The sequence below is a fragment of the Pleuronectes platessa genome, chromosome 14 (genome assembly GCF_947347685.1).
Source record: "Pleuronectes platessa chromosome 14, fPlePla1.1, whole genome shotgun sequence".
In the NCBI taxonomy this organism is placed as follows: Eukaryota; Metazoa; Chordata; class Actinopteri; order Pleuronectiformes; family Pleuronectidae; genus Pleuronectes; species Pleuronectes platessa.
Window position 1 is genome coordinate 4,428,597 of NC_070639.1, and position 23,089 is coordinate 4,451,685.

Below are 23,089 nucleotides of genomic sequence, written 5' to 3' on the forward strand. Positions count from 1 at the left end.
CTTCTGTTACAATCAGAGTTTCACTCGAATTGAATCTTAAACTAAGAAAATAACTTAATGTAAATATAAAGAACGAATTATTTTCAGGGATTTTATGCAGAGAGGAATATCTATATTTATATATATTATTGCACCACATGGGTTTTTGTACCTTCTTGGTTGCCGTAGTATTTAAGCGTGTGACTCCAGAGGGGCGGTGCTACAGGTTTGATAGAACCGTTTCTTTTTCTATTTCTGCAAAGTTAGTGATCAGAGGTCCGAACCGAGCCCATAATACCTGAGAAATGAGCCAGTCCGACATGAAGAGTATCACCGTCATCGGCAGGTGAGTCAAGAGCATTTTATCTACGGTCTATGGTCAGGACACGTTGGTTTTTCGTTAATGCTAATATTTACTCCCATGTATTATGTTAGTTGTGGATAGTTTTCGACTTGCTGTCATCTATTCTTTGCAAATTGTGATGTAACGTGTGATTTTGCACGTAGTTGAAGTTCAGTGAATGCATTGTGCAGTTTCATGCTCTATTATTCTGTGTGTGTGTGCTTAGATCTCAAGTCTGCTTTGCCCAATATGTGTAAACTCTCACTCATTTGTAATTATACGCCTGGCAAACCACAAAGCACTTTATGGAGTTGTCTCGATAATAGAAGTTTATATGTAGGCCTTCATTTTAACCTGCTGTCTGTGCCCTGTTCATTATTTCTGAGGCTAAACTCTGGAGTCCTCTGAAGTGACCTCCCATTACCCTGGAAAGCAAATAAAAAACATCTCGGACAGATGTTTGCTCCTCATTTAGTTAAATTAACGTACATCATTCTCTTGTGTAAACAACGTGACGAGGCAGGAACAAGAAGGATTCTTGGATCAGCATGTTTGTGCAGTGAGGGGGGGGGGGGGGGGGGGGTTAACGGACAAAGGGCAGACAGTCATTCCAAATTCACCCACAGTAATGAGCCCAGACAAGATGCAACGCATTTACTGTGCATTTGACCTCTCAACTGCCTTGAAGGGCTGGGAAATGGTTGCCCAGACTGTCTATGGGATTTCTGTGACATTACACAGTTTTCAGTGAAAAGTTAATGTCCTCAGTTTCTGTGTGTGATTGTGTGTCCCTGTTTCAGTGGGCTGATTGGTCGCTCCTGGGCTATGGTGTTTGCCAGCGGAGGCTACAGCGTGAAGATCTATGACAACCAGCCAGGACAGGCTGTTAACGCCATCGCAGAGATCAGGTCGGCCGCGGTGCACATCACTGCACTCTTGTTGAGCATAATATGAAAAACAGTAATGTAGTTTTAATTAATGTAATATGCAATCCACTTTTCCAAGGAAGTTTCCTATTTCCTCTTGTTGTCATGGTCCTGTTATAAACCCAAAACACTTGACTTCATAGAAGAAACTTATAATGTAGATGAGTCAATACCCCAATAGGTCAAGCAGTACTTTGTGTTTTTCTTTTTGTTTTCACATTATTGTCATATGTATAATCAGGGGGGTACAAATCATTACAGATAGATACATTAATAAGATAGGCCGGTCACTGGAGCTTGCATAGTTTTTAAATTTCAAATTGAAAGTGGACCAGATATTGCCTAATGTTTCCATGTTCTCACATTACGAGGGAATGACATTTTTATGGCTTTTAGCCAATGGGGGATTTGGGTGTAAACCCTGATAAGAGACACCAAAAATCCACTTGCAAGATCTAAGATGTAACACCTTTACTGTGCTTGATTTAGGTCAGTACAGCTAAAAACACCTTTTGTCTTGAGGCAATGTGTTCATGTATGTAAAAAACCTAGTCGGCTGAGTCACTGCTTCAGTCCGAGCAACAATGACAATAACGTGCAGCCATATGGTTATTTATCTGTAAGACAGGGAGGGTAAGTTCTCTGATTATCTCATTAAAAGGCAACTGAACAGTTAGGATTTGAGGCAGAGAGTTGTCTATATAAGCAAAGCAGGGAGAGAGGTGGAGAGGGTGAGAGTCACTCAGGGAGCATTTACTTCATGACTCTTGAGGGCCAAAATCTATCCTGTTCTTCCCACCGGATCATACAGAGAGGACACATGGCCACTGCATGCACAGGGGCTTCCTCTTACTATAGGAGCACATAAACAAACACGTGCTCAGGGTTAAACTGTTTTCCAGCAAAGTCAGCGCTGGTTAAACATTACTGTGGAATGACAAAGGAATTTTTGTTGAAGCCTTACATGGGAAAGTATTGTAAGTAAAAAGAAGTTTAAGACACACATTTTAAACCAGGATTTCATAAAATGTACCTTTTTTATATATAATATAAATCGCCAATCGGCTTCATCTCTCAGCGCCTTGTAGGTTCTGTTGACCTTGTGGACAGTAGAGGGTGTCATTGTACTAGACTGTATCTAAGCCAATGCCCTGTCTCTATGAAAAGTGTAAAACACTGTAGGAAATATATAGGTTACATTATTTGAAGGTATGTTTGTTACTCATCTGATACAATATTTGCTAAAAATAAGTGGCAGCTGTTAACTGGAAAACTGAACCTTCAAATATTTCCCCTCAAAAACACCTTTTTAAAGCTGCATAATATAGGTAATGACAAAACATCACGATTCATGTTCAGAAAGTTTACGGCTGAGTGTTACCTGCCTCTTTCACTCTGTTGAATCAGGAAGCAGATGCAGGAGCTGGAGGAAGCTCATATGCTCAGAGGAGAGCTGAGTGCCGCGCGGCAGCTCGCTCTGCTCAGCAGCTACGATGACCTGGCTCAGGCACTGGAGGGAGCCTTCTTTGTCCAGGTAACACAGCGGACTACTCCCTGCACCAGTACATGTCATTCTGTCTGCTTGTCTTTACGTCTTTAAATCCAAGGGAGTTTCACATATTTGACATGTTTCGCTGATGTCGTCAAACTTTGTCAAACTTAGGGACATTGTGTCTCTGCCCACTGTAATGTGACAAAGCACATAAATAATGATAAATTATTCATTCATCATGCATCGTATGTAATAAGTCATGCACAATAAATAAAACTTGGTGTGATTACAATTATCTTAGTTGAGCACATTGTGGCATTTTCCAAATTACACTGATTATCCTCAAGGGGGCGCAACATCATCAGGTCATTCGTGTCATATATTGTCTGACACCACAGAGACTGATTTACTTTTGTGTAACATAGAATTCACAGATGAGTTTCGTTATTTTGTAAAGTGACACTTGCTCAGATATGGTTACGATTTCATTATATGTGGTTGAGCCCAAACTTTATAATAACTTATATTGTTTACATTAAAGTAAAATAAAATGAAGGCCTATTTCCTCTTTTTCCTTTATCTTTATTTGATCGAACTTACTGTGGGTAATAGAAAAAATGTTTAACACCAAGTAAAGTGAATGTTTTATCAATGTGGACTCTGAGTTGTCGATTTTATTTGCAACATTTAAAGCTCAATTTATTGGAAATGATTTACTATAAAATTCAGAATGTTATTTATGATACAAAGCAGCTGTTTATCAATAATTAATATGATCTTTAACTGCACCTAATTAATCAAAATGCATTTTCTCAGGTTAGTGTAATAAACCTTCCTTCTCTATTGTTAAATATGATCAATATGTTATAAATATATTGTTCATATTTTTATTTACCTAAAAATCTAAAAAAATTCTCAAACTCTGAACAGTAATGAGCCATCTGTTAAACTAACAAAGGTTTGACCTGACAAAAGGTGGAGAGCGGTCTTCAAAACAAGTTTCCCTCCTGTTGAAATCGGTACATGACGCATTAACACCAAATCACTCATCTTGCCTTTGTCCCATTAAGAGTACAAACACAAAACATACACCCGCGCACTTACTTATCTTAACTTAGTCATGTGTAACGCTGCCACTTGGAAAAAAATAGTGAGTTAGCGTTTTAAGCCAAAAAAGTGTCTTGCTTGACTCGGGTGAATCAGACAATGGTGCTCTTCATCTCTACAGCACAGAGAAGGGTAGGGTCAGAATAAATCAATGTCTTGTACTGAGTTCACACTATCAATGAACAATAGAGGATTTATCAGACACAGGGAAAGGAGGTAGATTATTGTTTTTATACTCAAATAATGAGATCAGCATTTCCTGATGGAATGACAGGATGTGATGCAAGTTTCACCCTTTCATTGATCAGCTAGAGAAAGTGCAGACGGTTACAGAACATCACATTGACTCATGTTGTGAGCTCCCATACTCGCTGCAGAGCAACTGTACCATTAGATAATAGACTGTTAACAACACCACACACATTTTAACATGAATGACATTGCTAAAGTGAGTTATGCAATAAAAGCTGACTTTAAAAATATAGATAGTAGACATATGATTCACTTGATCGAAGGATAGAATGTCTGATTCGAGCTGATTTGTTGTTAGAGCAGAATCCTTGCTGTGCTCCAATGAGCGTGGCATCACATCATTATGCATGCTGTCTTCAGGTATGCTGCTTGCTCAGCCAGTTTTTGTGGTAATGGTGAAATGCTATTTGAACCCTCCACTCAGTCAGAGCTCAGCCTGAGGTGGATAATAAAAAACTGGAAGTGGTTCTATTTTCTTTAAAAAATTTGAAGAATATGATATTCAACACATGTGACAGAGTGGATTATTAGAAGCCCTTGCAAATAGTGTGACACTTTACTAAGATTATTTTTTCTTTGCTGTGTTGTCCTGCTGAAGAAAGTTAAATGACAGCAGCAGCCTTTCCTTACTCACCTCAGGTATTTAGACCTCAGTCACACAGACTTAGAAGTCGCTGGAAATTTGGTCCAGTTGGATCAAGCTTAGAAAGTGTTGCCAGAGCGTGGACTTCATTTTTCTGAGATAAAATATTGTCTATACACTCACCAGCATGATACATCATCAGACAACGTTAGACGTAAACAGATTTTAATTACAGAATATTTTCAGAAGCTATGTACCAAGAAGCAACTTTCTTTGTGTTAAATCATTGTTTTGATGACTCAGTTTTTTCATATTTTCGGTAATGACTTATCCCAGACAGTTTAACGACAATTTGTGAAGGTAACGGGGTAGGTCAATCATTTCACATTGCTCTATCAAAATAGTATTTTATTTACTGCATATTAAAACAAAATTGTGGGTTTGTTTTTATCCAAAAGACAGTTTGTCTTTCAAAGACTTCAAAGCCCATTTTCAGTCACTTACTGTATCTGCACTTGTGTGTGTGTGTGTGCGCGTGTGGCTGTGTTTTTCAGGAGTGTGTGTTTGAGGAGCTCAAGGTTAAGCAGGGCGTCTTCCAAGACATAGAGCGTCTTGTGGGAAAAGAAGTCATCCTGAGCAGCTCCACCTCGTGTCTGGTGCCAAGCAGCGTCTTCTCTACAGTCCACAACAAGAGTCGCTGCCTCGTCTCCCACCCGGTTAGTGCCACTAAGGTCCTGGTACCAGCAGGTCGTGTAAACTGATTCCACACTGTGGAAGCTTGTTTAGTTATTTCCCTAATAATGTATTTACACATACTCTGTCCTTATCATACATGGATAAAATACCTAGTGGAAGCCATTCCATTTGAGGTTTCTTTTCATTTATTACTCCACAAGTCAGATTTCAGGTGATGTGGCCCACCATGACATTTTGAGCCTCTGAGCACTAAACACCTGCTAACCTTTCACTGAACACCAGTGAAACGTCTGGAAAATATTTGGAAGACATTGTAATTGTATATGTAGACATAATGTATTGTATTTAACTTTTAAATTTACATGTGCACCAGTATCCTTGTTATGATCAGGTTTTGGGAGAATCCTGGTTTAGATTCGCGAACACCTCATCCTGTTTTTTTGCCCATTTTTGCTCTAATTGAACACAGTTCCTGAGAGGTTCAGGAATCACGACACAACTGATGCACTTAGATGAACAGAAAACAGGATTCTGTTATGATCATGTAGATATTTTTTTATGTTAACATCAAATCCCAAATTTATCAAAAACCAAGAAAATACTTGTCTCTTGGAGACTAGTGCACATATAAACACACTCATTGTTTTTACATTATGATTTATTGCCAAAATAATTTCAGTCCACTAGCTTAAATACTTCTTGTCATGTCCAATAGCCTATATAATTTCACTGGAAAGTGTTCATTGCCAAGTTTGAAATAAAGCGTGACTGACACTATTCACCACAATCTGCTTTGTTACATAGCTACAAACAAATCTTTTACAGTCTCCTGTTTTTAAATCGTTATATTGCACTTTCACTTTTAATTTGGGGAATTTCTTTTTATGGAAAACTAGAAGAAGAAACCTTGCTGAGTTTCCAATGTATGATGTGTTAATATCCTGTGTTCCCAGGTAAACCCACCCTACTATGTCAAACTGGTGGAGCTGGTACCTCACCCAGAGACGGCAGCAACCGTCATGGACACCACCCATGCTGTGATGACCAAGGTAAAACATCATACATTACACAATCCCTGGGTGTTGTGTAAGTAAAAAAAATTACTGTTGCATCAAGTGAATGAGGAAACAGAACCATAAATGCAAGTAAAGGGATTAAAAATAATCCCAACACAGACAGATCTATTTTGCAAACCCTTTAACCAATTTGTTTTTGTCAGTTCTATTTTGTATCACACAGCTGGTCACATGCCTCTAAATTCTGTAATCACTTCTCCTTAGTGCAACTGTATTAAAACACACACAAAAATAATGCCAGCACATAGTTCACTGAAGGATTATTTAATCCAGGAAGTTCTCAATTCATGTATTTCAACTTGCTAAAATTACAGGAAACCATTGGCTTCCAGGAGAGAAGCATGTCTGATCATATCCCCCGATGCACTTATAGCATAATTGGCTAAATGATGGTGTAATTTTTCGGTTGGTTCTCAGAAACTTTGTTTGTGAATTGTAGCTTCGTAAACAGACAGTGAACGCACCATGAACACCCAGTACGACCTAACAGGGTTTTCACGGGGCCTTAAAAAATCGTAAATACATTTAGGTAGGTCTTAACATTCATTAAACACCACTTCCTCCAATTCTGGGACTCCGATATTCCTTCATATCTTCCATACAAGACATAAATCTTGAATTATTTTCAGTATGGTCTTAAAAATGCAAAAAACATGGCTAAGAAGAAGAAATATCCACTTTAAACAAGCACTTTATCAGAAATACCTGTACACATCTATACAGCTTTGTACTTTGGTCTTTCCTGCGAAAAATGACAACAATAACTGCGCTTGTGGATTCCAGCCGAGGCTGCAGATGTTGGGGTCAGAATTTTGTATCAACTGCATGAACTCATGGACCCAGCCTGCTTTGAGTAAATGGTCCAGGCTGGTGTTGATGGTCACTTTGACCTTTTAATACCAATCAATTCTGATATGAGCATCACTCTCCATTTTGAGTATCAATGCAGATCACGTGCATCCCTTTATGGCCACTGTCTCTGGCACCTTCCAGCACGATAATGCACCATGTCACAAGGCACAAGTCGTCTCCAAGTGACTTCATGAGCACAACAATGAGTTCAGAGCACTTAACTGACCTCCAGTCACTACATCAGAGATGAGCACCTGTGGGATGTGGTAGAGCAGGTCATTTGCAGCAGCTATCTAATAAAGCTGCAGCTGTGATGTGAGGCTGTCGTGCCAACACAAACCAGAACCTCATAGGAAAGTTTCCAGTATGTTGTGGAATCTATAGAAGCCAAGAGAGGCCCTACCCTTGCTAAGTAAACAGTTCAGTGAGTGTATGTACCGATTACAAAATACCACTTTTAGCTGTTCTAATAAATGAATAACCTCGAGCTTTGATTGATGAGCATATTAAAAAAATATATAAATTACTTGACAACACACTTTTTATGTACAGCATGAGAAATGCAGAAAATCATGCTTTGTCTATTATTTTATTGCCACTGTAATAACACCGCATTTATTTAACCTTTTGAAAAAGCTTTTTTTCCTGTATGTACATAAAATCAGGTAAAATACGAACTGGCCTTGTGTGCTCATTTTAGCCAGCTGCTAAACAAACACATTTTTCTTAGTGTTGAAAATAACTGATACTGTTTTTTTACTGTTTTCATTCGTACTCTGTCCTTTTTCTCCTGATAGCATTAGTCTTTCAAAATAAAAGCACAAGCCTTTTAAATAATCTTACAGGACAATTTATAACAGCTGTAAGAAAACACCTGTTCAATGAATAAATATAAAACCAACAGAATATTCAGGTAAAATTTAAATGTAGGCAAACATTTTAAGATGATGCACAGCACAAGCAATGATTTAAATAATGTAATGACTTTTTCCTCAAACAAGCTGTTGCAATTCCTGGTGTGACTGATTTATCTCGATCCAGGTCGGCCAAGTACCTGTTTGCCTGAGGAGAGAGATCGATGGCTTCGCCCTCAACAGAGTCCAGGCGGCCATTATCGCAGAGTCCTGGAGGCTGGTCCAGGTCAGTGTCTCAATGGCCACTCAGGCCCTTTTTATTCCACTTTTTTCCTTTTGGACATTTAGCTCAAGCAAAATCACACAGTCCTGCCACAGGACCCTCAGCTGGAGTAATAGCTGAGAGCCACTTGTAGCCCTCGCCAAAGCTAAAGTTACATTAGAACATTTTAGATGGCATTAACTGGAATATAACACATTTTCAAAAAAAAAATAAGTAAGTTTTTGTATGTTACCTAAAAGAGGCTAAATGCTAACTTCAATGTGGATCATCCACCAAATCCTCAAAACACTTTGAATGTTTTGATAATTGCTGTGCGTCATATCTAAACGGTAAGAAATAAATACTCCAACAAAAAACAAAACATTTAGGTGTGTCATTACGTTCTTGTCGGTTCTTGCTGGTTACATGAACCACATGTGGTTTACTTTATGCTTCCGTGCCGGCGACAGCCAGTGGTCGGAGGCTGGAGGTTTTCGGGTTATCCGTACGTACGTCCGTCCGTCCTATTCCCATCAACACGATACTTTCAAATTTTGTACAATTATTCACTTGGACTCGAAATGAAGTGAATAATTTGGTGACTAAAGGTCAAGGGTCAAGGTCACAATGACCTCATGTTACCGTGTTTCAGTTCTTAAGGGAAAAGGTTACCTTTTATGTGGGGGGAAAAGTGTGTAGAAACTGCACTGGTTTAGGAGGCAGACAACTGCAGTGCTGTAATTCTAGTTATCTCTGAACAAGAGCTGCTCAGTCTCAGTGAGTCTCAGAGAGGCTTTGTGCCACTGATGGTTTTGTAAAAGAGGAAGAAAAGAGGAAACCTCTTGTCCGCTCACCTCTGCCAAAGTCTCTGTGGTCTCCTTCCAAAATGGAATAGAATGAGAGTAAATGAGCTTTAGCCTCTGATGACAGGAACCATTATAACATCATTCAGAGGAAGAATGGTCAGAATGATAATGACCATTTTTTATCCTGACCTGAACTCAAATAAGGACTTGTTTCATTGTGATTCAGGCATTAACCTCTATAAACATCAGTATTATCTCAACTTACCTTCATTGTTTAGAGTCGAAAAATAACCTCCCTCTTGTTCATCCTGACCCTCACTGTCTGTATCTAAAGTGTCAGAAGATTTTACCGTTGAAATTCTGAGGAAATTAAAGGGAAAGTCATGCCACATTTCATTATGGCATTCATAACCTGCAAAACCTGAAAATAAATTCTTAAATAATAAAACTCTATTTCTGGAGAAGATTCACAAACTTTTATGGTAAATATTGTTAGAATTTCTTTCTTGTCTGTTTTTTCAATTATCTTGCTTCTCTCTTTCTTTTTTGCTCCCTTTCAAATGGTCTGAAATCTGTAGAGCAAATGTTCAAGGTCAAATAGACCAAATCACTGTAGAATATCAAAGTTGTATTGCCATGACCAGGAAAATAAATTATTTCGTTGCAAATACTCAAATTATGCCGCAAAAAAACCTGCAAACCTAGACTGGCCTTCAGAGAGCTCATACCCCCACTAAGGCCCAACTGTCCCCTTATGAAACCACAGTTAAATTCACTAGATCCAGATTTTTTGTTTGGATCTGCACCAAACTTGAATTGGTTCTTTCCTGACCCAGACCACATCCTTCCACCAAGTTTTGTGGTCACCTGTCCAGTATTTTGTCCATAATCCTGCTAAATAACAAACAAACACAGACAGGACCTTCTTGGCTGAGGTTACCTAATTCTCAAAACATCTACATTTCAACTGCATTCTTAAATGAACATAGAGTTCATTACATTACCAGAACTGAGAACTGAGAAAAATAACCCTAGCAATATGTTAGATTAGAACAAACTCAATCTCTCGCTCCACAGGAACTCAGATCAGTCTCTCTCTCTCTCTCTCTCTCTCTCTCTCTCTCTCTCTCTCTCTCTCCACCTCTTTATTTCACCTCTTTTCTCTGTCAGAGACGTGTAACAAAGAGCGGCCCTTTCCCAGCTCAGCGAGCGCTTTGTGTCCTTGTCAGTGTCGTTACTGTACTTCTCAGCTACACATTGTGTAACTGTACCAGATGGACAACGAGATACACGTAGATATAAAAGATAAACTCAAGGTAAGATAACCGTAGAAGCAACCAAGCTACTTCACATTTTAAAAACCACACAAAACTAGGGCTACGTTGTAGCACTTGCGGGCCCGAGCACCCGCACGTTGAAGCCTGTTGCGGTCGGTGGAGAGAGCGATCGATGACCAAGCGCACATCATCGATCGAGCATGCACTTCTCCACGTTGCATGCGTTTTGCGCTCTGCGGCAATAGGTTTGCCAGTAGGTGGCGCCATCACTATTATTACACACAGACTTATAGATCTGTTCAAGTAGCCGCTCTGATGTAGCGTGAGCAATTTTGTGTCAATTGGACAATGTTAACACAACTTAATTTTCACACTGATCAGTAGGTGGCGCTATGACCCTGATCTAATATTTATATGTGGAGCTGTTCAGATCAGTATTTTGATCATAGGTCAGTAGTTTGGAGCCGGTTGGATAATGCAGAGTGGATTAACAAAGTACTTCCTGTTTCCTGGCGAATCAGTAGGTGGCGCTATGACACCGAGGAAATATTGACACATAGAGCTGTTCAGGCTTGTACTCTTATCATGTGACAGAAGTTTGGTAGTGATAGGACAATGCACAGTGGACTTATGAAAACATCGTGTCCTTTGGCGAAGGATAATCCTTCGCCAAACATCAATGTTTACATGGTTTGAGGAAATGTCACAATTCTGACCTTGATTCAATGACTTGACTGAGCTCATTTGAGCTGTATATCTTAAAGCAGCCAGGAGCAGTTCATCAAAGAATAAAACATGTCAATTCATGTTGCCACCAGGGGGCGCTGTGATTTCAAGTCATAATTTCTGTGTAGATGTCATCAGGCCGAAACTCTTGTCTTAAATGTCTACTTTAGACTTGATTGGACCATGTATGTTCGAGATACAGATGCTCGTGTTTTGATGGCGTGTAACCAAACTTTAATGCCACGCCACGGTCACACGGTGTGATAAAAAAAAAATCCCTCAATCATTTTTTATCTCCATCTTGTTGTGATGGCACTGATCTTAATTTGAAGTTAATCTGATGAAAGCCCTGGGACAAGTGCATCAAGTAAAAATGTGGAATATGGAAAAAAAATGGCCACTTAATCCAAAATGGCGGCCTCCCTGTTTGGTCAAGCATACCTATCCAAGATATTTTTTTGTTTGTTATGAAACGACACATGTCCCGATAGATTTGTATAAATGTCGGCCATCGTAGTGCCGGGGTTGCCCTATAGGGGGCGCTGGTCAGTTTTTTTGCCACGCCCATTTCTTAAAACCATATGAATATCTTCAGGGGGGGGCTGTTGTTACACACATGTAGTTTGAGAGAGATAGAATCATGAACACTGAAGTGACAGCAATTTCGTGTTTCACGGCGAGTTGATGAACTTTAATGCCACGCCATTCATATGGCGTTTGACGAAAAGTCACGGTAATCTTATGTCTTCATTGTCAATGTCTTGGGACCCATTTGATACAGTTTGACATGGTTGAGGTCAGTGGATGAGGAGAAATTCATCCAAGTGTAAGACAAGCAAAAAACAAGACATTTCCTGTTGCCACCAGGGGGCGCTGCGGTTTTAAGTCATCATTTATGCATAGATGTCATCAGGCGGGGACTATTGTCTTACATGTCTAGTTTGGACTTGATTGGAACATGTATGTCCGAGATACAGATGCCCGTGTTTTGATGGCGTGTAACCAATTTTTAACGCCATGCCACGGTCACACGGTGTGATAAAAAAAAAATCCCTCAATCATTTTTTATCTCCATCTTGTTGTGATGACACTCATCTGAATTTGAAGTTGATCTGATGAAAGCCCTGGGACAAGTACGTAAAAGTAAAAATGTGGGATATTGCCAAAATGGCCACTAAAAGCAAAATGGCGGACTTCCTGTTGCGTTTTTCATAATGCTCCATGAGACTTTTTTTCATGACTGGTCACGATACACCTATATCCAGATTTTGATGAAAATCCGTTATGTGGAAACCTAGGGGCTGGTTCCAGGGGGCGCTGTAGAGCCATTTTGCCACGCCCAATTCCAATTACTCCAGAATACTAAAATATCCGCAGACCTTGAATTTCCTGCAAAGTTTCATAACTTTTTGAGCATGTCTAGACCCTGAAAAAGCCCCCCAAAGGGAAATAATAATAATAATAATAACTAGGGCTACGTTGTAGCACTTGCGGGCCCGAGCACCCGCACGTTGAAGCCTGTTGCGGTCGGTGGAGAGAGCGATCGATGACCAAGCGCACATCATCGATCGAGCATGCACTTCTCCACGTTAAATGCGTTTTGTGCTCTGCGGCAGTAGGTTTGCCAGTAGGTGGCGCCATCACTATTATTACGCACAGACATATATATCTGTTCATGTAGGCGCTCTGATGTAGCGTGAGCAATTTTGTGTCAATTGGACAATGTTAACACAACTTAATTTTCACACTGATCAGTAGGTGGCGCTATGACCCTGAACTAATATTTATATGTGGAGCTGTTCAGAATAGTATTGTGATCATAGGTCAGTAGTTTGGAGCCGGTTGGATAATGCAGAGTGGATTAACAAAGTACTTCCTGTTTCCTGGCGAATCAGTAGGTGGCGCTATGACACTGAGGAAATATTGACACATAGAGCTGTTCAGGCTTGGACTCTGACCATGTGACAGAAGTTTTGTAGTGATAGGACAATGCACAGTGGAGTTATGATAACATCGTGTCCTTTGGCGAAGGAAAATCCTTCGCCGCACATCAATGTTTACACGGTTTGAGGAAACGTCACAATTCTGACTATGATCTAATGACTTGACTGATCTGATTTGAGCTGTATATTGTAAATCAGCTAGGAGCAGTTCATCAAAGTATAAAACATGTCACTTCCTGTAGCCACCAGGGGGCGCTGTAATTTCAAGTCATAATTTCTGTGTAGATGTCATCAGGATGGCACCCTTGTCTTACATGTCTAGTTTGGACTCGATTGGACAATGTATGTCCGAGATACAGAACCTCGTGTCTTTATGGCGTTTAATCAAACTCAAGACGCCACGCCACGGTCACACGGTGTGACGAAAGGTCAATCTCTTAATCACTTTTTATCTCCATCTTGTTGTGATGGCACTGATCTTAATTTGAAGTTAATCTGATGAAAGCCCTGGGACAAGTGCATCAAGTAAAAATGTGGAATATGGAAAAAAAATGGCCACTTAATCCAAAATGGCGGCCTCCCTGTTTGGTCAAGCATACCTATCCAAGATATTTTTTTGTTTGTTATGAAACGACACATGTCCCGATAGATTTGTATAAATGTCGGCCATCGTAGTGCCGGGGTTGCCCTATAGGGGGCGCTGGTCAGTTTTTTTGCCACGCCCATTTCTTAAAACCATATGAATATCTTCAGGGGGGGGCTGTTGTTACACACATGTAGTTTGAGAGAGATAGAATCATGAACACTGAAGTTACAGCAATTTCGTGTTTCACGGCGAGTTGATGAACTTTAATGCCACGCCATTCATATGGCGTTTGACGAAAAGTCACGGTAATCTTATGTCTTCATTGTCAATGTCTTGGGACCCATTTGATACAGTTTGACATGGTTGAGGTCAGTGGATGAGGAGAAATTCATCCAAGTGTAAGACAAGCAAAAAACAAGACATTTCCTGTTGCCACCAGGGGGCGCTGCGGTTTTAAGTCATCATTTATGCATAGATGTCATCAGGCGGGGACTATTGTCTTACATGTCTAGTTTGGACTTGATTGGAACATGTATGTCCGAGATACAGATGCCCGTGTTTTGATGGCGTGTAACCAATTTTTAACGCCATGCCACGGTCACACGGTGTGATAAAAAAAAAATCCCTCAATCATTTTTTATCTCCATCTTGTTGTGATGACACTCATCTGAATTTGAAGTTGATCTGATGAAAGCCCTGGGACAAGTACGTAAAAGTAAAAATGTGGGATATTGCCAAAATGGCCACTAAAAGCAAAATGGCGGACTTCCTGTTGCGTTTTTCATAATGCTCCATGAGACTTTTTTTCATGACTGGTCACGATACACCTATATCCAGATTTTGATGAAAATCCGTTATGTGGAAACCTAGGGGCTGGTTCCAGGGGGCGCTGTAGAGCCATTTTGCCACGCCCAATTCCAATTACTCCAGAATACTAAAATATCCGCAGACTTTGAATTTCCTGCAAAGTTTCATAACTTTTTGAGCATGTCTAGACCCTGAAAAAGCCCCCCAAAGGGAAATAATAATAACAATAATAACTAGGGCTACGTTGTAGCACTAACGGGCCCGAGCACAGGCAATTTCAAGTCTGTTGCGGTCGGGGAAGAGAGAGCGATCGATGACCAAGCGCACGTCTCTGCCTTGCTTGCGTTTTAAGCTCTGCAGCAAGAATAAACGCTTCACTTCCTGTAGCCAGCAGGTGGCGCTAGGATTTTAAGTCATGGTGTCTTTGTAGATGTCATCAGGTCGCGACTCTTGTCTTACATGTCTAGTTTGGAGTTGATTGGACCAAATATGTCCAAGATACAGACGCTCGTGTTTTGATGGCGTGTGATCAGACTTTGACTCCACGCCATGGTAAGAGTTTAGTGTTTTCCTATTTTGTAACAGGTAAAAATAGCAGTTAAATGTCAACAGTTGTCTTTATTGTCGTTCTATTATTTAATAAATGCAACAAACTATAGTTTTTATATATATTGTATGTCTATATATATATATATAACTTTATAACCTGTGTTATCAAATATGTTGTGCGGCACCAGACAGCTTTAAATTGGGGGAAGAGTGGTCGAGCACAGGCAATTTCAAGTCTGTTGCGGTCGGGGGAGAGAGAACGATCGATGACCAAGCGCATGTCTCTGCCTTGCGTGCGTTTTAAGCTCTGCAGCAACAATGAACGCTTCACTTCCTGTAGCCAGTGGCGCTAGGATTTTAAGTCATGATGTCTGTGTAGATGTCATCAGGTCGCGACCCTTGTCTTACATGTCTAGTTTGGAGTTGATTGGACCAAATATGTCCAAGATACAGACACTCGTGTTTTGATGGCGTGTGATCAGACTTTGACTCCACGCCATGGTCAGAGTTTGGTGTTTTCCTATTTTGTAACAGGTAAAAATAGCAGTTAAATGTCAACAGTTGTCTTTATTGTCGTTCTATTATTTAATAAATGCAACAAACTATAGTTTTTATATATATATATATATAACTTTATAACCTGTGTTATCAATAATGTTGTGCGGCACCAGACAGCTTTAAATTGGGGGAAGAGTGGTCAAGCACAGGCAATTTCAAGTCTGTTGCGGTCGGGGAAGAGAGAACGATCGATGACCAAGCGCATGTCTCTGCCTTGCGTGCGTTTTAAGCTCTGCAGCAACAATAAACGCTTCACTTCCTGTAGCCAGCAGGTGGCGCTAGGATTTTAAGTCATGATGTCTTTGTAGATGTCATCAGGTCGCGACCCTTGTCTTACATGTCTAGTTTGGAGTTGATTGGACCAAATATGTCCAAGATACAGACACTCGTGTTTTGATGGCGTGTGATCAGACTTTGACTCCACGCCATGGTTAGAGTTTGGTGTTTTCCTATTTTGTAACAGGTAAAAATAGCAGTTAAATGTCAACAGTTGTCTTTATTGTCGTTCTATTATTTAATAAATGCAACAAACTATAGTTTTTATATATATTGTATGACTATATATATATATATATATATAACTTTATAACCTGTGTTATCAAATATGTTGTGTGGCACCAGACAGCTTTAAATTGGGGGAAGAGTGGTCGAGCACAGGCAATTTCAAGTCTGTTGCGGTCGGGGGAGAGAGAACGATCGATGACCAAGCGCATGTCTCTGCCTTGCGTGCGTTGTAAGCTCTGCAGCAACAATAAACGCTTCACTTCCTGTAGCCAGTGGCGCTAGGATTTTAAGTCATGATGTCTTTGTAGATGTCATCAGGTCGCGACCCTTGTCTTACATGTCTAGTTTGGAGTTGATTGGACCAAATATGTCCAAGATACAGACACTCGTGTTTTGATGGCGTGTGATCAGACTTTGACTCCACGCCATGGTCAGAGTTTGGTGTTTTCCTATTTTGTAACAGGTAAAAATAGCAGTTAAATGTCAACAGTTGTCTTTATTGTCGTTCTATTATTTAATAAATGCAACAAACTATAGTTTTTATATATATTGTATGACTATATATATATATATATATATAACTTTATAACCTGTGTTATCAAATATGTTGTGTGGCACCAGACAGCTTTAAATTGGGGGAAGAGTGGTCGAGCACAGGCAATTTCAAGTCTGTTGCGGTCGGGGGAGAGAGAACGATCGATGACCAAGCGCATGTCTCTGCCTTGCGTGCGTTGTAAGCTCTGCAGCAACAATAAACGCTTCACTTCCTGTAGCCAGTGGCGCTAGGATTTTAAGTCATGATGTCTTTGTAGATGTCATCAGGTCGCGACCCTTGTCTTACATGTCTAGTTTGGAGTTGATTGGACCAAATATGTCCAAGATACAGACACTCGTGTTTTGATGGCGTGTGATCAGACTTTGACTCCACGCCATGGTCAGAGTTTGGTGTTTTCCTATTTTGTAACAGGTAAAAATAGCAGTTAAATGTCAACAGTTGTCTTTATTGTCGTTCTATTATTTAATAAATGCAACAAACTATAGTTTTTATATATATTGCATGACTATATATATATATATATATATAACTTTATAACCTGTGTTATCAAATATGTTGTGCGGCAACAGACAGCTTTAAATTGGGGGAAGAGTGGAGGAAATAGTAAAGGTTGCCTACCCCTGCCTTAGGTGACACAATTTGTGCCTTGGTCAAACCATGATCCTACACTGCCCTCTAGTGACTTAATATTGCGGTACAAGTAGGTTGTGCCGGCAATATAAAGCCACTAGAGGTCAGTATAAGACCATGAAACACATACATGGTTGAAATGAAAACAGGTCTTTTCATTTTGCACATCAAGATTTTAAGCCTCACCACGGTCACACGGATTGATGAAAAGTTTAAATTTTGATAACTTTAGATCTTCATCTTGTTTTGTAGAGTCTCATCTAATTTTTAAGTTGATCTGATGAAAGCTCTCCGAGTAGTACATAAAAACATAACACGTCTTAAAAACAAGACATTTCCTGTTGCCACCAGGGGGCGCTGTGATTGTAAGTCACAATTTCTGCAGTGATGTCTTCTGGTCGCGACTCTTGTCGTATGTGTCTAGTTTGGACTCAATTGGACAAACTATGTCTGAAATATGGAAGCTTGTGTTTTGATGGCGTTTCATCAAACTTTAACGCCACACCACGGTCAGACGGTTTTGCTAAAACGTAATCCTTCAATAACTTTAGATCTCCAATTTGTTGTGATGACGATCGTCTAAATTTGAAGTTGATCTGATGAAAGCTGTACGACAAGTACATCAAAGAAAAAATATGGAATATGACCAAAATGGCCACTAAAGTCAAACTGGCGGGCTTCCTGTTGCGTTATTCATAATGCACTGATGGACTTTTTTGTGCATCTAGTCATGATACAAAATAGTCTTTGTTTTTTTTGAAGATCGGTGAATGCTAAATGAGGGGCTTTTCCGTAGGTGGCGCTCTTGAGCCATTTTGCCACGCCCTTTTCAAAATACTCCAGAATACGTAAATTTTCGCCGCCTTCGAATTTACTGCAAACTCCTACAACTTTTTGAGCACATTAAAGCCCTCAAAAAGCCAATTCATTTAAGCTAAGAAAAATAATAATAATAATAATAATAATAATCATTTCAATTTCAATAGGGCCTCCCACCGATTTCGGTGCTCGGGCCCTAATAATAATAATAATAATAACTAGGGCTACGTTGTAGCACTTGCGGGCCCGAGCACCCGCACGTTGAAGCCTGTTGCGGTCGGTGGAGAGAGCGATCGATGACCAAGCGCACATCATCGATCGAGCATGCACTTCTCCACGTTGCATGCGTTTTGCGCTCTGCGGCAGTAGGTTTGCCAGTAGGTGGCGCCATCACTATTATTACGCACAGACATATATATATCTGTTCATGTAGGCGCTCTGATGTAGCGTGAGCAATTTTGTGTCAGTTGGACAATGTTAACACAACTTAATTTTCACACTGATCAGTAGGTGGCGCTATGACCCTGAACTAATATTTATATGTGGAGCTGTTCAGATCAGTATTGTGATCATAGGTCAGTAGTTTAGAGCCGGTTGGATAATGCAGAGTGGATTAACAAAGTACTTCCTGTTTCCTGGCGAATCAGTAGGTGGCGCATATATTGACACATAGAGCTGTTCAGGCTTGTACTCTTATCATGTGACAGAAGTTTGGTAGTGATAGGACAATGCACAGTGGAGTTATGATAACATCGTGTCCTTTGGCGAAGGAAAATCCTTCGCCGCACATCAATGTTTACACGGTTTGAGGAAACGTCACAATTCTGACCATGATCTAATGACTTGACTGATCTGATTTGAGCTGTATATTGTAAATCAGCCAGGAGCAGTTCATCAAAGTATAACACATGTCACTTCCTGTAGCCACCAGGGGGCGCTGTAATTTCAAGTCATAATTTCTGTGTAGATGTCATCAGGATGGCACCCTTGTCTTACATGTCTAGTTTGGACTCGATTGGACAATGTATGTCCGAGATACAGAACCTCGTGTTTTGATGGCGTTTAATCAAACTCAAGACGCCACGCCACGGTCACACGGTGTGACGAAAGGTCAATCTCTTAATCACTTTTTATCTCCATCTTGTTGTGATGTCACTGATCTTAATTTGAAGTTAATCTGATGAAAGCCCTGGGACAAGTGCATCAAGTAAAAATGTGGAATATGGAAAAAAAATGGCCACTTAATCCAAAATGGCGGCCTCCCTGTTTGGTCAAGCATACCTATCCAAGATATTTTTTTGTTTGTTATGAAACGACACATGTCCCGATAGATTTGTATAAATGTCGGCCATCGTAGTGCCGGGGTTGCCCTATAGGGGGCGCTGGTCAGTTTTTTTGCCACGCCCATTTCTTAAAACCATATGAATATCTTCAGGGGGGGGCTGTTGTTACACACATGTAGTTTGAGAGAGATAGAATCATGAACACTGAAGTTACAGCAATTTCGTGTTTCACGGCGAGTTGATGAACTTTAATGCCACGCCATTCATATGGCGTTTGACGAAAAGTCACGGTAATCTTATGTCTTCATTGTCAATGTCTTGGGACCCATTTGATACAGTTTGACATGGTTGAGGTCAGTGGATGAGGAGAAATTCATCCAAGTGTAAGACAAGCAAAAAACAAGACATTTCCTGTTGCCACCAGGGGGCGCTGCGGTTTTAAGTCATCATTTATGCATAGATGTCATCAGGCGGGGACTATTGTCTTACATGTCTAGTTTGGACTTGATTGGAACATGTATGTCCGAGATACAGATGCCCGTGTTTTGATGGCGTGTAACCAATTTTTAACGCCATGCCACGGTCACACGGTGTGATAAAAAAAAAATCCCTCAATCATTTTTTATCTCCATCTTGTTGTGATGACACTCATCTGAATTTGAAGTTGATCTGATGAAAGCCCTGGGACAAGTACGTAAAAGTAAAAATGTGGGATATTGCCAAAATGGCCACTAAAAGCAAAATGGCGGACTTCCTGTTGCGTTTTTCATAATGCTCCATGAGACTTTTTTTCATGACTGGTCACGATACACCTATATCCAGATTTTGATGAAAATCCGTTATGTGGAAACCTAGGGGCTGGTTCCAGGGGGCGCTGTAGAGCCATTTTGCCACGCCAAATTCCAATTACTCCAGAATACTAAAATATCCGCAGACCTTGAATTTCCTGCAAAGTTTCATAACTTTTTGAGCATGTCTAGACCCTGAAAAAGCCCCCCAAAGGGAAATAATAATAATAATAACTAGGGCTACGTTGTAGCACTTGCGGGCCCGAGCACCCGCACGTTGAAGCCTGTTGCGGTCGGTGGAGAGAGCGATCGATGACCAAGCGCACATCATCGATCGAGCATGCACTTCTCCACGTTGCATGCGTTTTGCGCTCTGCGGCAGTAGGTTTGCCAGTAGGTGGCGCCATCACTATTATTACGCACAGACATATATATCTGTTCATGTAGGCGCTCTGATGTAGCGTGAGCAATTTTGTGTCAATCGGACAATGTTAACACAACTTAATTTTCACACTGATCAGTAGGTGGCGCTATGACCCTGAACTAATATTTATATGTGGAGCTGTTCAGATCAGTTTTGTGATCATAGGTCAGTAGTTTGGAGCCGGTTGGATAATGCAGAGTGGATTAACAAAGTACTTCCTGTTTCCTGGCGAATCAGTAGGTGGCGCTATGACACTGAGGAAATATTGACACATAGAGCTGTTCAGGCTTGGACTCTGACCATGTGACAGAAGTTTTGTAGTGATAGGACAATGCACAGTGGAGTTATGATAACATCGTGTCCTTTGGCGAAGGAAAATCCTTCGCCGCACATCAATGTTTACACGGTTTGAGGAAACGTCACAATTCTGACCATGATCTAATGACTTGACTGATCTGATTTGAGCTGTATATTGTAAATCAGCCAGGAGCAGTTCATCAAAGTATAAAACATGTCACTTCCTGTAGCCACCAGGGGGCGCTGTAATTTCAAGTCATAATTTCTGTGTAGATGTCATCAGGATGGCACCCTTGTCTTACATGTCTAGTTTGGACTCGATTGGACAATGTATGTCCGAGATACAGAACCTCGTGTTTTGATGGCGTTTAATCAAACTCAAGACGCCACGCCACGGTCACACGGTGTGACGAAAGGTCAATCTCTTAATCACTTTTTATCTCCATCTTGTTGTGATGGCACTGATCTTAATTTGAAGTTAATCTGATGAAAGCCCTGGGACAAGTGCATCAAGTAAAAATGTGGAATATGGAAAAAAAATGGCCACTTAATCCAAAATGGCGGCCTCCCTGTTTGGTCAAGCATACCTATCCAAGATATTTTTTTGTTTGTTATGAAACGACACATGTCCCGATAGATTTGTATAAATGTCGGCCATCGTAGTGCCGGGGTTGCCCTATAGGGGGCGCTGGTCAGTTTTTTTGCCACGCCCATTTCTTAAAACCGTATGAATATCTTCAGGGGGGGGCTGTTGTTACACACATGTAGTTTGAGAGAGATAGAATCATGAACACTGAAGTTACAGCAATTTCGTGTTTCACGGCGAGTTGATGAACTTTAATGCCACGCCATTCATATGGCGTTTGACGAAAAGTCACGGTAATCTTATGTCTTCATTGTCAATGTCTTGGGACCCATTTGATACAGTTTGACATGGTTGAGGTCAGTGGATGAGGAGAAATTCATCCAAGTGTAAGACAAGCAAAAAACAAGACATTTCCTGTTGCCACCAGAGGGCGCTGCGGTTTTAAGTCATCATTTATGCATAGATGTCATCAGGCGGGGACTATTGTCTTACATGTCTAGTTTGGACTTGATTGGAACATGTATGTCCGAGATACAGATGCCCGTGTTTTGATGGCGTGTAACCAATTTTTAACGCCATGCCACGGTCACACGGTGTGATCAAAAAAAAATCCCTCAATCATTTTTTATCTCCATCTTGTTGTGATGACACTCATCTGAATTTGAAGTTGATCTGATGAAAGCCCTGGGACAAGTACGTAAAAGTAAAAATGTGGGATATTGCCAAAATGGCCACTAAAAGCAAAATGGCGGACTTCCTGTTGCGTTTTTCATAATGCTCCATGAGACATTTTTTCATGACTGGTCACGATACACCTATATCCAGATTTTGATGAAAATCCGTTATGTGGAAACCTAGGGGCTGGTTCCAGGGGGCGCTGTAGAGCCATTTTGCCACGCCCAATTCCAATTACTCCAGAATACTAAAATATCCGCAGACCTTGAATTTCCTGCAAAGTTTCATAACTTTTTGAGCATGTCTAGACCCTGAAAAAGCCCCCCAAAGGGAAATAATAATAATAATAATAATAATAATAATAATAATAATAATAATAATAATAATAATAATAATAATAAAAATCCTTACAGATTCAATAGGGCCTCTCACCATTCGGTGCTCGGGCCCTAATAAAAATCCTTACAGATTCAATAGGGCCTCTCACCATTCGGTGCTCGGGCCCTAAATATATCTGTTCATGTAGGCGCTCTGATGTAGCGTGAGCAATTTTGTGTCAATTGGACAATGTTAACACAACTTAATTTTCACACTGATCAGTAGGTGGCGCTATGACCCTGAACTAATATTTATATGTGGAGCTGTTCAGAATAGTATTGTGATCATAGGTCAGTAGTTTGGAGCCGGTTGGATAATGCAGAGTGGATTAACAAAGTACTTCCTGTTTCCTGGCGAATCAGTAGGTGGCGCTATGACACTGAGGAAATATTGACACATAGAGCTGTTCAGGCTTGGACTCTGACCATGTGACAGAAGTTTTGTAGTGATAGGACAATGCACAGTGGAGTTATGA

At 40.4% G+C, this 23,089-nt stretch overlaps 1 protein-coding gene across 1 annotated transcript in view; it reads left to right on the top strand.

The window, feature by feature from the left end:
• The first annotated feature begins 164 nt into the window (after nucleotides 1-164).
• The window catches only part of cryl1 (crystallin, lambda 1), a 55,693-nt gene continuing 32,768 nt past the window's right edge, over nucleotides 165-23,089 (top strand). Inside the window, exons 1-6 of the mRNA XM_053439110.1 lie at nucleotides 165-325; nucleotides 1,123-1,230; nucleotides 2,656-2,782; nucleotides 5,237-5,398; nucleotides 6,332-6,427; nucleotides 8,348-8,446. Coding sequence (XP_053295085.1) covers nucleotides 285-325; nucleotides 1,123-1,230; nucleotides 2,656-2,782; nucleotides 5,237-5,398; nucleotides 6,332-6,427; nucleotides 8,348-8,446 — 633 coding nt within the window. The 5' untranslated portion in view covers nucleotides 165-284. The remainder of the gene's footprint in view (nucleotides 326-1,122; nucleotides 1,231-2,655; nucleotides 2,783-5,236; nucleotides 5,399-6,331; nucleotides 6,428-8,347; nucleotides 8,447-23,089) is intronic.